This window comes from Balaenoptera musculus, chromosome X, assembly GCF_009873245.2.
Source record: "Balaenoptera musculus isolate JJ_BM4_2016_0621 chromosome X, mBalMus1.pri.v3, whole genome shotgun sequence".
Lineage (NCBI taxonomy): Eukaryota > Metazoa > Chordata > Mammalia > Artiodactyla > Balaenopteridae > Balaenoptera > Balaenoptera musculus.
The window spans coordinates 40932226-40945547 of NC_045806.1; the positions used below are offsets into that span (position 1 = coordinate 40932226).

A 13322-nucleotide genomic window follows, 5' to 3' on the forward strand; every position below is an offset into this window, starting at 1 on the left:
CGGCATGTGGGATCTTCCCGGACCAGGGCTTGAACCCATGTCCCCTGCATTGGTAGGTGGATTCTTAACCACTGCACCACCAGGGAAGTCCCCTAAAGATTTTTAATTTCATTTTTTACCATATAAAACATTTGCCTGGTTCAGATATCAAACTATGAAACAAAATACATTCAGAAAGATTCAGCTTTTGTCTCTCTTCTCCCTATTTTCTCCCCTTTCCTCCGCGCTGTTTTTTTTTTTTTTAGTTCTTGGTTTATCCTTTTATTGTTTATGAAAATATATACAAATATGCATGTATGTGTGTGCCACTATATGTATATAAAACTCATACCTCTACCCAGGATACACTGTAACTATTTTGCTTGCCTGTGTTTATTTTAAAAACCTTTAAAAATGACTTTTCTTACCAGAAGCAGATTCATGAGACCAGTCTGGTAAATATATTTCATATCACTTTGCAGATATCTTCCTGAGTACTGAACTTAAATTCCTATCCCCTCTTCAGCATTTTATGTTCTGCCTCATACTTGAAATGTTTGACTTCTACAGCAAGATAAGGCAGACTCTTGCACTCTGCCTTGAGTAAAAATGCTTCTCTAGAAACCTTGGATCTGACGCTGTTTAATCTGGCTAGCTTGTAAAATTGAAATCAGGCTTACCATGTAAGTCTATTTTTTTCTAAAGGTGGAAGGGAAGATTACAATAGTCATTGGATTTAGCCTTCATTTGCTTAAGAAAAATAGGTATGAGTTGATTGGTATTTCTGCAGTCCGAGGTTCCCCAGGCTTCACAGAGTGCCTGTTCCCTGGAAGTTTGCTATTTCTGAAGCAATGGACAAGGGCCACATTTCATTGGCTTCTTTGTCTAGAGTCTTCAAGTTACTCTTCTGTTTGGTAAATGTGTGTATTAGTTTCCTAGGGCTGCTATAACAAACTACCACAAACTGGGTGGCTTAAAACAACAGAAATTTATTTTCTCACAGTTCTAGAGGCCGGAAGTCCAAAATCAGCCAGACTGCATTCCATTCCTTGCCTCTTCCAGGTTCTGATAGCTATCAGCATTTATTGACTTGTGGATTAATGAATCACTCCAGGCTCTGCCTCCATGGTCATAATCCCTTCTCCTCTTCTGTCTCAAATCTCCCTCTGCCTTTCTCTTATAAAGACACTTGTTATTGGATTTAAGCCCCACCTGGATATTCCACGATGATCCCTTCATCTCAGAATCCTTAAATTATTTATATCTGCAAAGATCCCATTTCATATAAGGTAACATTCACAGGTTCCAGAAATTTGGATGTGGACATATCTTCTGCGGGACCACGATTCAGCCCACTGCAATATGTTTCCAGACTACTTAGGAAGCTCTACAAAACAGACTTTCATAAGCAGTTATATCAAGTATGAAGACATGGCTTATGCTGTGTGATTATTGTTAATCCCAAAGCATGATTTTGTAATCAGTTGATTTATTTTGAGAAGTGTATTGTATGGAAAATAATGAAATATTTTAGGAGGTTGAAAAATACTTGGCTCTAGTATTCTTTGCAGAGCTAAGGTAGGATTTCCCACAGGCAGTAGTTGAGCACAATTGTAAATTGCCACCGCGTGTTAACCACTGTCTCATTAAAGGCACTCTGGTAATTTATAGAAATGGGTCAGAGTGTTCAGCAAAATGGTGATTCAGTTTCTCCAACTAGCCACCCAGAACACTGAGCTCTGTGCAAAACATGTTAATGGGTATGTCTGTGATCCTCTCTTACCTCCTTATACAAAGCATTATGTAGTAAACCACCAGTTTTTTGTTTCCTATAGACTTAGCTTTCTCCCTGCACAGTACCCAATTAACTTTAATTGGCTAGGATTCTTGGTAGGAAGGTCATTTTGTTGCCACCTCGACACCAGCATGTTTAACGTTGGTTTCCTGCTCAGGTCATATTATTAATTCTAAATCTTCCCTAAATGAAACCAACAGGCATTTGCAGAGTTGTCCCGGCAAAATAGCAAATGGAATGAGTCCTTATGCATTTAAATGACATCATTCGATTATGTGATAGTTCAGTCCTGTACTCTGTGAAATGTCAGTTTAAACAGAACTACACCAACTGAGAATTAATTGCTTTCTTGTACCATGCGCTGTGCTTCAACTTTCATGTTACACATAACTTGGACAGTGTTTCTCTTCAGAGAACCTTGATTAGCATTAAAGGCTAAAATGTTTGCTTGATGGCATCTCTTCCTTTGATAATCCAGAGATGTAGACACATTTACCTTAAACCTGCAAGTGGTTGTTTGATTTTTTTTTTTTCAGAATCAGCAATTAGTAGGTGAGGTATATATCAGTGTATGTATGCTTTTATATGAAAGTTTATTCCCTCATTGTTTAGACATTAACTGGGCCTTCATCAGTGAAATCAGTGCCAAGTTAGCTGAAGAACTCATGACATTCTTCTTTCCTGTTCTTGAAAAGGCAGAATCACAAAGCCTAAGTTGCCACAGCAATTTAAGTCATGTTCCCGGGCTTGTGAGTACATTTCTGTGTCTCTCAATCACGCAGGAGCCCGTCCAGTCAGAGGATAACAGTTCATCAAACTTTAGATGGGTATTCATTCCCATATTGTCAGTACCTAACTGTGCTTAAGGTGCAGAAAATGGACTATAGGGAATCTCTTTGTCTCTGTAAGTCCAAGTTTTAGCTGTACCCATATCATCATCCCCTACCTCTGGCCTTTGAACTTTCCACATAGCTAGGGATCCTTTGCCAGGGGTAAGGTTAAGGCTCGCACTGGGAGCCTCTTGGCTGCTGCAGTAAACATATCATTCGTGTCCTCCTCACCCCTGTGCACACTGCTGTGCAAAGTGGAACTGTCTATACTTTGTTTCTGTTTTTGTTTTTCTTCCTGGAAAAGCATTTTTTTTAAATTTTATTGAGATATAGTTGATTTACAATGTTAATTTCTGCTGTACAGCAAAGTGACTTTAGTTATACATATATATATTCTTTTTCATATTCTTTTCCATTATGCTTTTTTTTAACATCTTTATTGGTGTATAATTGCTTTACAATGGTGTGTTAGTTTCTGCTTTATAACAAAGTAAATCAGCTATACATATACATATATCCCCATATCTCCTCCCTCTTGCGCCTCCCTCCCACCCTCCCTATCCCACCCCTCTAGGTGGTCACAAAGCACCGAGCTGATCTCCCTGTGCTATGTGGCTGCTTCCCACTAGCTATCTATTTCACATTTGATAGTATATATTAGTCCATGCCACTCTCTCACTTCGTCCCAGCTTACCCTTCCCCCTCCCCATGTCCTCAAGCCCATTCTCTACATCTGCGTCTTTATTCCTGTATTCCTGTCCTGCCCCTAGGTTCTTTAGAACCATTTTTTTTAGAGTCCATATATATGTGTTAGCATACGATATTTGTTTTTCTCTTTCTGACTTACTTCAGTCTGTATGACAGACTCTAGGTCCATCCAGCTCACTACAAATAACTCAATTTTGTTTCTTTTTATGGCTGAGTAATATTCCATTGTATATATGTGCCACATCTTTATCCATTCATCTCTCGATGGACACTTAGGTTGCTGTAACTGCGTATACTTTGCAAGCCTCTGTACAAATAAAGTTGAAAACCTGGATAAGATAGATAACTTACCATGGAAATACAGATTACCAAAATTGACCCCATTGGAGGTAGAAAGCTTAAAGAGATCAATTTCCAAAAAGGTAGAGAAAATTAATAAGGAACTACCCCACAAAAAAGCACCAAGTCCAGATGGTTTCATAGGGACCAGATAGTCCCAATAATTCTCAGATTATTCTAGAGCGTTGTAACGCAAGGAAAATGTCCTAATTCCCTCTATGAATCATGCATAACGCTGATACCTAAATCTAAAAGACAAAGACAATACCAAAAAAAAAGGAAAGAAAGAAAACTGCAGATAAATATCACTCATGAGAATGATACAAAAATATTAAATAAAATATTAGAAAACGAATATAATACCATATTAAGAAAATAATATATCATGACCAAATAGATATTCATTCCAGAAATTCAAGTTTCAGTATTAAGAAATCTAATATTATCATATAGCATATTAATATATCTAAGGAGAGAACTATATAATTATTTCCATACATGCTAAAGAAGTCTTTAATAAAATTCAATACTTAGGCATTATAAAACATTCAAGAAAATAGGAACTGTAAGATACTTTCTTAGCATTATAACATAAATATGGCATAGTCTTCAACCTAGTATCTTATTTCATGGGGAAACACTAGAGGCATTTCCACTAATTTCAGTAAGAAGACAGATATGCCCACTATCCCCATTACTATTCCAAATATCAGTAGAGGTATTAGTCAATGCAATTAAACAAGAGAAACCAATTGGAGACATAAGACTAGGTAAAGATGATGCAAAATTCTGTTTGCAGATGATGCGATAGTATATTTAGAAAACCTTAGGAAAGTCAATGATAAAACTAACTCAAGCCATTGGGGGCTTCCCAAGACCCAACACAGCCAAAAATAAATATAAAAATAAATAAATAAATAAGACCTGGTGCAACCAAATAAATATTTAAAAAAAAAAACTAACTCAAGCCATAAGAGAATTCAGGGGGCTTCCCTGGTGGCACAGCGGTTGAGAATCTGCCTGCCAATGCAGGGGACGCGGGTTCGAGCCCTGGTCTGGGAGGATCCCACATGCCGCGGAGCGGCTGGGCCCGTGAGCCACAACTGCTGAGCCTGCGCGTCTGGAGCCTGTGCTCCGCAACAAGAGAGGCCGTGATAGTGAGAGGCCCACGCACAGCGATGAAGAGTGGCCCCCGCTTGCCGTAACTGGAGAAAGCCCTCGCACAGAAACGAAGACCCAACACAGCCAAAAATAAATATAAATAAATAAAGAAATTGACACTTAAAAAAAAAAGATACATGCTGGAACCATTCTTATATAAATAAAAAAAAAGAATTCAGTAAGGTGGCAGGATGTGAAGTCAACATATAAAATCAAAAGCTTTCATAATCAGGTGGAGGATATTAACACTCCTGGGGCATGTTGTAATGCAGGAAGTTAAGGAAATACTCAAAAAAGGGTGGGATGTGTCAAAAGAGCACAGGTGCAAACCAACCTGAAAGAGCTCCCAGTGACCAAAGGTGGAACAATTTGAGCATCAAGATAAATAACAATAATACTGAATTATAACCCAAAGAATAAAATAGATCCATGAGTCTATAATGATATAAATAAATAATTGAATGAATGAACGAACGAACAAACAAATAATAAATAAATAAGGGAGAAGGGGCAGGTCTTTTTTACAGAGGAATTCCAATTAGTAAATGTAGAACTGAGGGAAATAGAAAATCACCATTAGAATACCACAGTAATAACTGTTACAGGCAAGGTATCTATTCGTGGATGCTAAAATTAGTCCATGACAGTTTGAGGAGAAACAGGATGTTTTTATGATCTCAGAGTATCTCCTCTAAGATATTTATTAATTTCAAAGGAAAATATAGTAACCTAACAGCTGAGAAAACCAGCGAGACACACTGCCTTAACCAACTGATAAAGTTTAACATCAGCACTAATAAGACATTGACATCATACATTCCTGATATAATGGGATAAGAGGGTCACAGCAACCTTTCTATGGCATTTTTGCTCAAAAATGAATAAGCTCAGTGAGAAAACATCAGACAAACCCAGATTGTAGGGACATTCTATAAAATATATGACCAGTACTCTTCAGAAGTGTCGAGGTCTGGAAAGACTGAGAAACTATCACAAATTGGAGGATACTAAGGAGACATGACAGCTGCTGCAATGTGGGATCCTGGATTGAATTCTGGAACAGAAGGACATTAGGGGAAAATTAGTAAAATTTGAATAAGTTTTGTAGATTAATTATAGTATTATAGTAATGTTAATTTCCTGGTTTAGGTAATTGTACTCTGGTTATGTGAGATGTTAACATTAGAGGGAACTATGTGAAGGGTATATGGGAGCTCTGTACTATTTTTGTAACTTCCCTGTAAGGCTAAAATTATGTCTAAGTAAATAATTTTAAAATAAGGTGATAGCTAAATAAACGATTATAAGTTATTTATTTATTTTAAAATTAATTTTTATTGGAGTATGGTTGCTTTACAATGTTGTATTAGCCTCCACTGCACAACAAAATGAATCAGCCATACAGATACAGTTATCCCTTCCCTTTTGGACTTACCTGCCATTTAGGTTACCACAGGGCACTAGGTGAGTTCCCTGTGTTATACAGCATTTTCCCATCAGTTGTCCATTTTATACATAGTACCAATAATGTATACGTGTCAATCCCAGTCTCGCAATAAGATCATCTATACCATTTTTCTAGATTCCACATATGTATGTTATTATACGATATTTGCTTTTCTCTTTCTGACTTACTTCACTCTGTATGACACTCTCTAGGTCCATCCACATCTCTACAAATGACCCACTTTCATTCCTTTTTATGGCTGAGTAGTATTCCATTGTATATACGTACCACATCTTCTTTATCCATTCCTCTGGATTATAAGTTATCATAGGATACTTGTTGCTTAATTTGAGAGAGTTAAGGATTGTTTGTTTTACGCAGACTCTTTAAGAGTAACCTGTATTGTTGATTTAAATTCAAGGAGCCCAGGAAAATAATTCAGGAAGTACCCCTTTACTCTTTATTAAATCCAGAACAAGCTGGCTTCCCTGTCAATACTTCAGACTCTTTACAAATAGAAGTTGATCTGGCCATTTACAAAGTTAAGAGACGTCTCTCTTGTTGAAGTGCAGAGTGGGTGGGGATGGTCTTTTTAAAAGGAGAACATTAAATGGTGTTAGTTCCATAGTGATGATCTTCTCAAGGTGTATGCAATGTCTTCCCAGGTATTCCGGAAGGACCTTATCAGTGCGATGAAACTTCCAGACTCTCACCATATTAATCCTGACAGCTATTACCTCTTTGCGGATACATGGAAGGAAGAATGGGAAAAGGGAGTCCAGGTACCAGCCAGTCCAGACACTGTTCCACAGCCTTCCCTCAGGTATTTTCATGCTTGTATCTTTGATTTAGGGGATGAATGCTTTTATGGTTATCTGTGTGCTGCTTCAGGAGAGACTTTGAGTGGCTAATTAAACATTTATAATGCAAAGTCACATACCATGTTCAGCAATTCACTCAGACCAATGGCAGATTATACCAGGCTAGGATAGGTCAGTAGTTGAAGTCAAGCTCATTTATTTAGGGATCATATATGTACCTATTCACAGGATAAAACTGTTTGAAGTCCAGTCTGAAATTATGATAAGGTTTTGGAGACCAAGATTTCCCAGTCTGACACAATAATCAGTAACATTTATTAATTAGCCTTTGAAGAGAAGCAGAGCATTAATTACATAACCCCATAATAACCCTATTAATATATAACGCCATGACAAGTTGCTTCATTTTAATAGGGGCTTCATAGTGATAGCATCTGTAAACAGAGGGCCAAAACATACAGAGTTTGTAAAATGCATAAACCCAAATGAAAGGGGATAACTGGAATAATTGGGTTGACCATAAGCACACAGCCTTCATTTGCAAAGACTTGAGAAGAAAGTTTAAGTAGGAGAGGACTTTTCTGACAGAGGAAGTAGTAAGTTTAGCTCCTCAAGAGTAATGACTGGTTTTGGAAGCCATTTTTTCTTACTAGTCTTTGTGTTCCCAGTGCTTTGCACAAAGGCCAGCATGAAATAAAATGCTTGGTATAAGTTTGAGTGAGTGAGGGAAGGAAGGAAAGGGAAGGAATAGAATCAGATAAAGGGGCTGGTGGGACCTGCTGGTTACTATGAGAAATGGTACATCTCATTGTATAGCTATCTATTTCTAGTACATATTAGGTTCTTAAAGGTTAGAGACCACATTCTTGAATTCTCGGCCCCTAGCATCAGGTTCTTAGGTCTTAGTCATATTCCAGAAATGCTTGTCAAATCACTTCTAAAAACCCAAGCCCAGGCTGTCCCACCCACAGAGAGACTGTCTGTGTTCTGTTAAGGAAAACTTCACAGTCTTGCCCAATACACTTACTGACCCTCACTAGTTCATCATCATTGCCAGCATCCTCCTAGAAATCACAACAGCATCATGAATGAACATAGGAGTCAGGCATTTTCATGTCCTTACTGTCAGTATTTTTATATACTGTTGCAGTAACTGGGGAGCCTAGACTTCCACCTTAAACCAGCAGTAATGATGCATCCCTCTCCCTCCCATCTATCGTACTATCAGAGGAGACTTTCACCACTCCTTAGAGGTAATGAGGACACCTGCTTCCCCCACCCCGTGGTATCAGTGGAGGCCACATAGGGAGCAGTAGTAAGGTGCTCTTATCAATCCCAGCAAAGGAGGTATCAGTGGAGGCCTAATGGGAAGCCAGAACTCTCAGCCTCACCCAGTAGTAACAAAGAGTCCCTGCCCCAGATGTCAACACAGGCCAAATGGTGAACCAAGACATATACAATCACCTGGCAGTGATGAGGTGATATCCCCCGCAACCTGATCTCCATCCAGAGCAGTGTCAGAGGAAGCCAGTCAAAACAAAAGGTTTAAAGAAGATCCAGAGTCTCATAGCATAATCCCCAAAATGTCCAGTCTCCAGTGAAAAAAATCACTCATATCAAAAACTAGGAAGATCTCAACTTGAACAAAGATAATCAGTAGATGCCAGTACCAAGTTGACAGAGATATTAGAATTGTCTAACAAAGATTTAAAAGCAGCCATCATAAAAATGCTTCAGTGAGCAATTATGAGTACACTTAAAGCAAATGAAACAATAGTATCCCCTCTTTCATACCTGATATTGGCAATTTTTATCTCCTTTTTTACTTGCTATAGGTTGGTCATTTTTACTGACCTTTTCACAAAGCCATCTTTTTGTTTCATTATCTTTTCTGTTTTTAATTTATTTCTGCTCTTATCTATTACTTCAATTATTTTAGTTGCTTTGGATTTATTTTGCTCTTCTTCTTCTAGTTTCTTGAATTGGGAGCTTAGCTTATTGATTTGAGATGTTTCTTCTTTACAATATGAGCATTTAGTGTTAAAAATTTCCCTCTCATCACTGCTTTAGCTATGTCCCACAAATTTTGGTGTGTTGTATTTTTATTTCATTGACTTTAGTGTATTTTTTCCTTTGAGACTTCTTTCACCTTCTTCTTTTTTTCCCTTGGGACTTCTTTTATTTAAAAGTGTGGTTTTTACTTTATTTGGATATTTTCTTATCTCTCTATTACTGATTTCTAGTTTTGATTCCATTGTATTAGAGAACACTCTGTATAATTCCAATTTGTTTCAATTTGTTGAGGTTTATTTTATGACCCAGGATACAGTCTATCATGGTACATGTTCCGTGGGTGCTTGAAAACAATGCCTGTGCTGCTGCTGCTGAGTGGAATACTCTGTAAATGTCAGTTCAATCTTGTTAGTTGATGGTGTTGAGTTCTTCTATATCTGGGTGATTTTCTGTCCTGTCACTTACTGACAGAGGTTGAAGTCTCCAGCTATAATCGGGGAATTGTGTTTTTCTCCTTTCAGTTCAATCAGTTTTTGTTTCAAATATTTTGCAGCCCTGTTGTTTGGTGCACATACATTTACTATTGCTATGTTTTGTTGGTGGATTGATCCTTTCTTCATTATGTAATATTCCTCCCTGTCTCTGGTAATTTTCTTTGCTATGAAGGCTACTTAATCTGATATTAATGTTGTCACTCTTGCTTTCTTTTGAGAAATGTTTGCATTGTATATCTTTCTCCATTATTTTAGTTTTGACCTACTTATATGCTTATATTTTAAGTGTGTTTTTGGTAGATAGCGTATATTTGGATCATGTTTTTTAATCCATTCTGCCAACCTCTGACTTTTAATGGGTTTAGACCATTTACACTTAATGTAATTATTGATATGTTAGGGCTTAAGTCTGCCATTTTATTTTATTATGTGTGTATGTGTGTGTTCTCTGTTTTTTATTTCTCTCTTTTCTTTTTCCTGCCTTCCTGATGGTTACCTGAACACATTACCACAACTTACCCAGTGTGAAATAATCAGTTGAAGAGCCCCATAACTATTAATGAAATTGAATTTGTAATTAAAAACTCTCCCTAAAAATACCTCCAGGCCCAGATGCTTTCACTGGAAAATTCTTCCAAACATTTAAAGAAATAAAAAGTGATGATACTGGAAGAGAAATCTGAATCAAACTAAATGTAGTTATAGAATAAATAGTTGACCATGGGAACGTGGATACACTGTTGCAGTTTGAGAGGAACTAGATATGCAGCTAGAGGAACTTAATGAAGGCAAACTTATGGACATAAAGAAAGTGATTGTGATGAAAAGAATGAAGATGCCCCAGAGAAAATGATGCCAGAAAAAAACTGCACATTAATGGAACTCTCAGAAAATTTTTCAACAGTCAAAGCACAAAAGACAAATGTTGGAAACTGATCCAAGTTCATAAAGGAGTATGACAACTTGCCAAGACATAGAAAAGGTGCTTGCTCTGTGTCATAAATTTTGTAATTAAAAGAAGGAGTCAAGCACTGTACTCTTGATAAGTTTTTACAAGAGATAAAAGAGTTTAAATTCTCAGTGTTTCAAATTATAGTGTATTAAATACATATTGGTTTTACTATTTTTTATTTCCCTATATAGTTATAGCCAACAGTAAGAGAGTAAAATGCTTTGACAAAAATTTTAAAGGTCACTGAACAATCACAGTTTTCCCCATTGATTATTAAGGTTGCTTTTCACAGTTTCAGTTTGCACAGTCATTTTTACCGTACAGTACCACTGTGCAAAGCGAGGACTACCTGCTTTAGTGATAGCAGATCAGTGGTTTTTTTGGAAGTGGCCAGTGGAGCAGGAGGGTACAAGGAAACTTTTAGAGGTGATGGATATATTTCTTATCTTGGTTGTAGTTCTGGTTGCACAAATTTATATGTGTGTTGGAACTTGTTAATTTGTACATTTTAAATATATGCAGCTTAATATGTCATTTTTACCTCAATAATGTTAATAAAAGTATCATCCATATATGTAATTATAAATATATATTTAAATATATAAACAATCATCACAAATAAAGGAGTGTATAGATGGTAATAAAATGTGGTAGTGGGCACATGAAGGCACAACAGTATGTGATTAGAAGAGAAAAGGAAGAAAGACAACAAATGTGACTATAAGCTACCCAAGAGCAGAACCCTTACTGTCAAATAGTAGGTTTTCAATATACATTTACTATTGTAAGGAGAATAGGACGAAGGAAGGAAAGAGGAAAGCGGGTGGGTGTTAGGAAAGAAAATTAGCAAACAACCAAAAGATATTATAGTTGACCCTTGAACCACATGAGTTTGAACTGTGCAGGTCCACTTATATGTGGATTTTTTTCAATAGTAAATACTACAGTACTACACAGTCTGTGGGTGGTTGAATCCACAGATCCAGAACCACAGATATGGAGGGCCAACTGTAAATTATATGTGAATTTTTGACTGCATGAAGTGTCAGTGCCCATTACCCCTGTCTTGTTCAAAGATCAACTGTACATTCCTACCAGCATTGTATGAGGATTCCATTTTCTCCACATCCTAACCAACACTTGTTATTGTCTGTATTTTTTATTGTAGCCATCCTAGTAGGTATGAAGTATATCTCATTGTGGTTTTGATTTGCATTTGCTTGATGGCTAATGATGTTGAGCATCTTTTCTTCATGTGCTTATTAGCCAGTTGTATATTCTTTTTGGAAGAGAGCTTTTCTACTTTATTACAAAGAGAAGAAGCCTTTATGTGGTCAGAAAAATACAAGGTTGATCTTTTTTCCCTTCCTGTGAAACACTACTGTTCAAACTGCAAAGTGAATCATCTCAGTTCACCTCTATGTTCTATCACATTCACTTTGGAATGGCTGCCTTTGGCTGCTGAAAATCTAACCCTTAGTGAAAAGGGTAACAAAGTCCCCTGACCAGCAGTTCTAGAATATCCCATTTTTACTTGGTGCTTCGATGCATACCTCCTATATATATCTCTTCTTTGGAGAAATTATTCACATCTTTTGCCCATTAGAAAAATTGGGCTATTTGTCTTTTTATTGTTGAATTGTAAACGTTCTTTACATAGTCTAGATACAGGGGTTTTTAAAAAATATTTATCTATTTATTTATTTATTTGGCTGCACCGGATCTTAGTTGTGGCACGCGGGATTTTTGTTGCCCCGTTCAGGATCTTTAGTTGCGGCATGTGGGATCTTTTAGTTGCGGCGTGCAGGCTCTTAGCGGCAGCATACGGGATCTAGTTCCCTGACCAGGGATCGAACCCAGGCCCCCTGCCTTGGGAGTGCAGAGTCTTAACCACTGGACCACCAGGGAGGTCCCTAGATACAGGTTTTTTTTTATCAGATATATGATTTGCAAATCATTTCTCCCTTTCTGTGGGTTGTCTTTTCACTTCATTGATGGTGTCCTTTGAGGCACAAAAGTTTTTAATTTTGATGAAGTTCAGTTTATCTATTTTTTTTCTTTTGGTTGCTTGTCCTTTTGGTGTCATATCTAAGAAATCATTGCCTAAACCAAGATCGTGAAGTTTTATACCTATGTTTTCTCCTAAGAATTCTGTAGTTTTATAAAACTCTTACATTTGGGTCTTTGATCCATTGAAGTTAATTTTTGTGTATGGCAGGAGGTGTTAGGGGTCTAACTTCATTCTTTTGCTTGTGGATATCCATGTGTCCCAGCTCCATCTGTTGAGCAGCTCCCGTTTTGAAAGCAATGGACACTATATTATCCCAACCTTACCCACCTTGGTTCCACCAGGCTGCTATGAAAGAAAACATAGTTCTTGAATCACCAAGAAATCTCAGTTCCATCTTTTTAAATCTCCTTTCACAAATCTACTAAGGTGACTTTTCAAAAGTTTTTCCTACTTTGAACTGAGATGCTAATTTCTCTACTTCATGCTTCACTCTGTCCAAATATGTTACTTTTTCCCACTATATGGGAAAATACCATATATGTTCCTTTTTTATTGGTTAATTTTACAACTTTTTATGTTAGTGTTTCTTTTTTATATCTTTGTTGGGTTTTTTTCATAGATTACAAACTTTGTAGAAGTTAAGGAGGTGCCTGGTAAAAGTTTGGTTATTTACACTATTGAGAGAATACTTAGTTTTTGAAATTAAAAGATGTAGCTTTATTCTTAAAAGCCACAAATAAAAGTATTTTCTTCTGACATAACTGCCAAATCT

At 37.0% G+C, this 13322-nt stretch overlaps 1 protein-coding gene across 6 annotated transcripts in view; it reads left to right on the top strand.

The window, feature by feature from the left end:
- The window catches only part of JADE3 (jade family PHD finger 3), a 162623-nt gene that overhangs the window by 100799 nt on the left and 48502 nt on the right, over positions 1 to 13322 (top strand). For all 6 annotated transcript variants that reach the window (XM_036839628.1, XM_036839629.1, XM_036839631.1 and 3 more), the window contains one exon: positions 6925 to 7082. In XM_036839628.1, coding sequence (XP_036695523.1) covers positions 6925 to 7082 — 158 coding nt within the window. The remainder of the gene's footprint in view (positions 1 to 6924; positions 7083 to 13322) is intronic.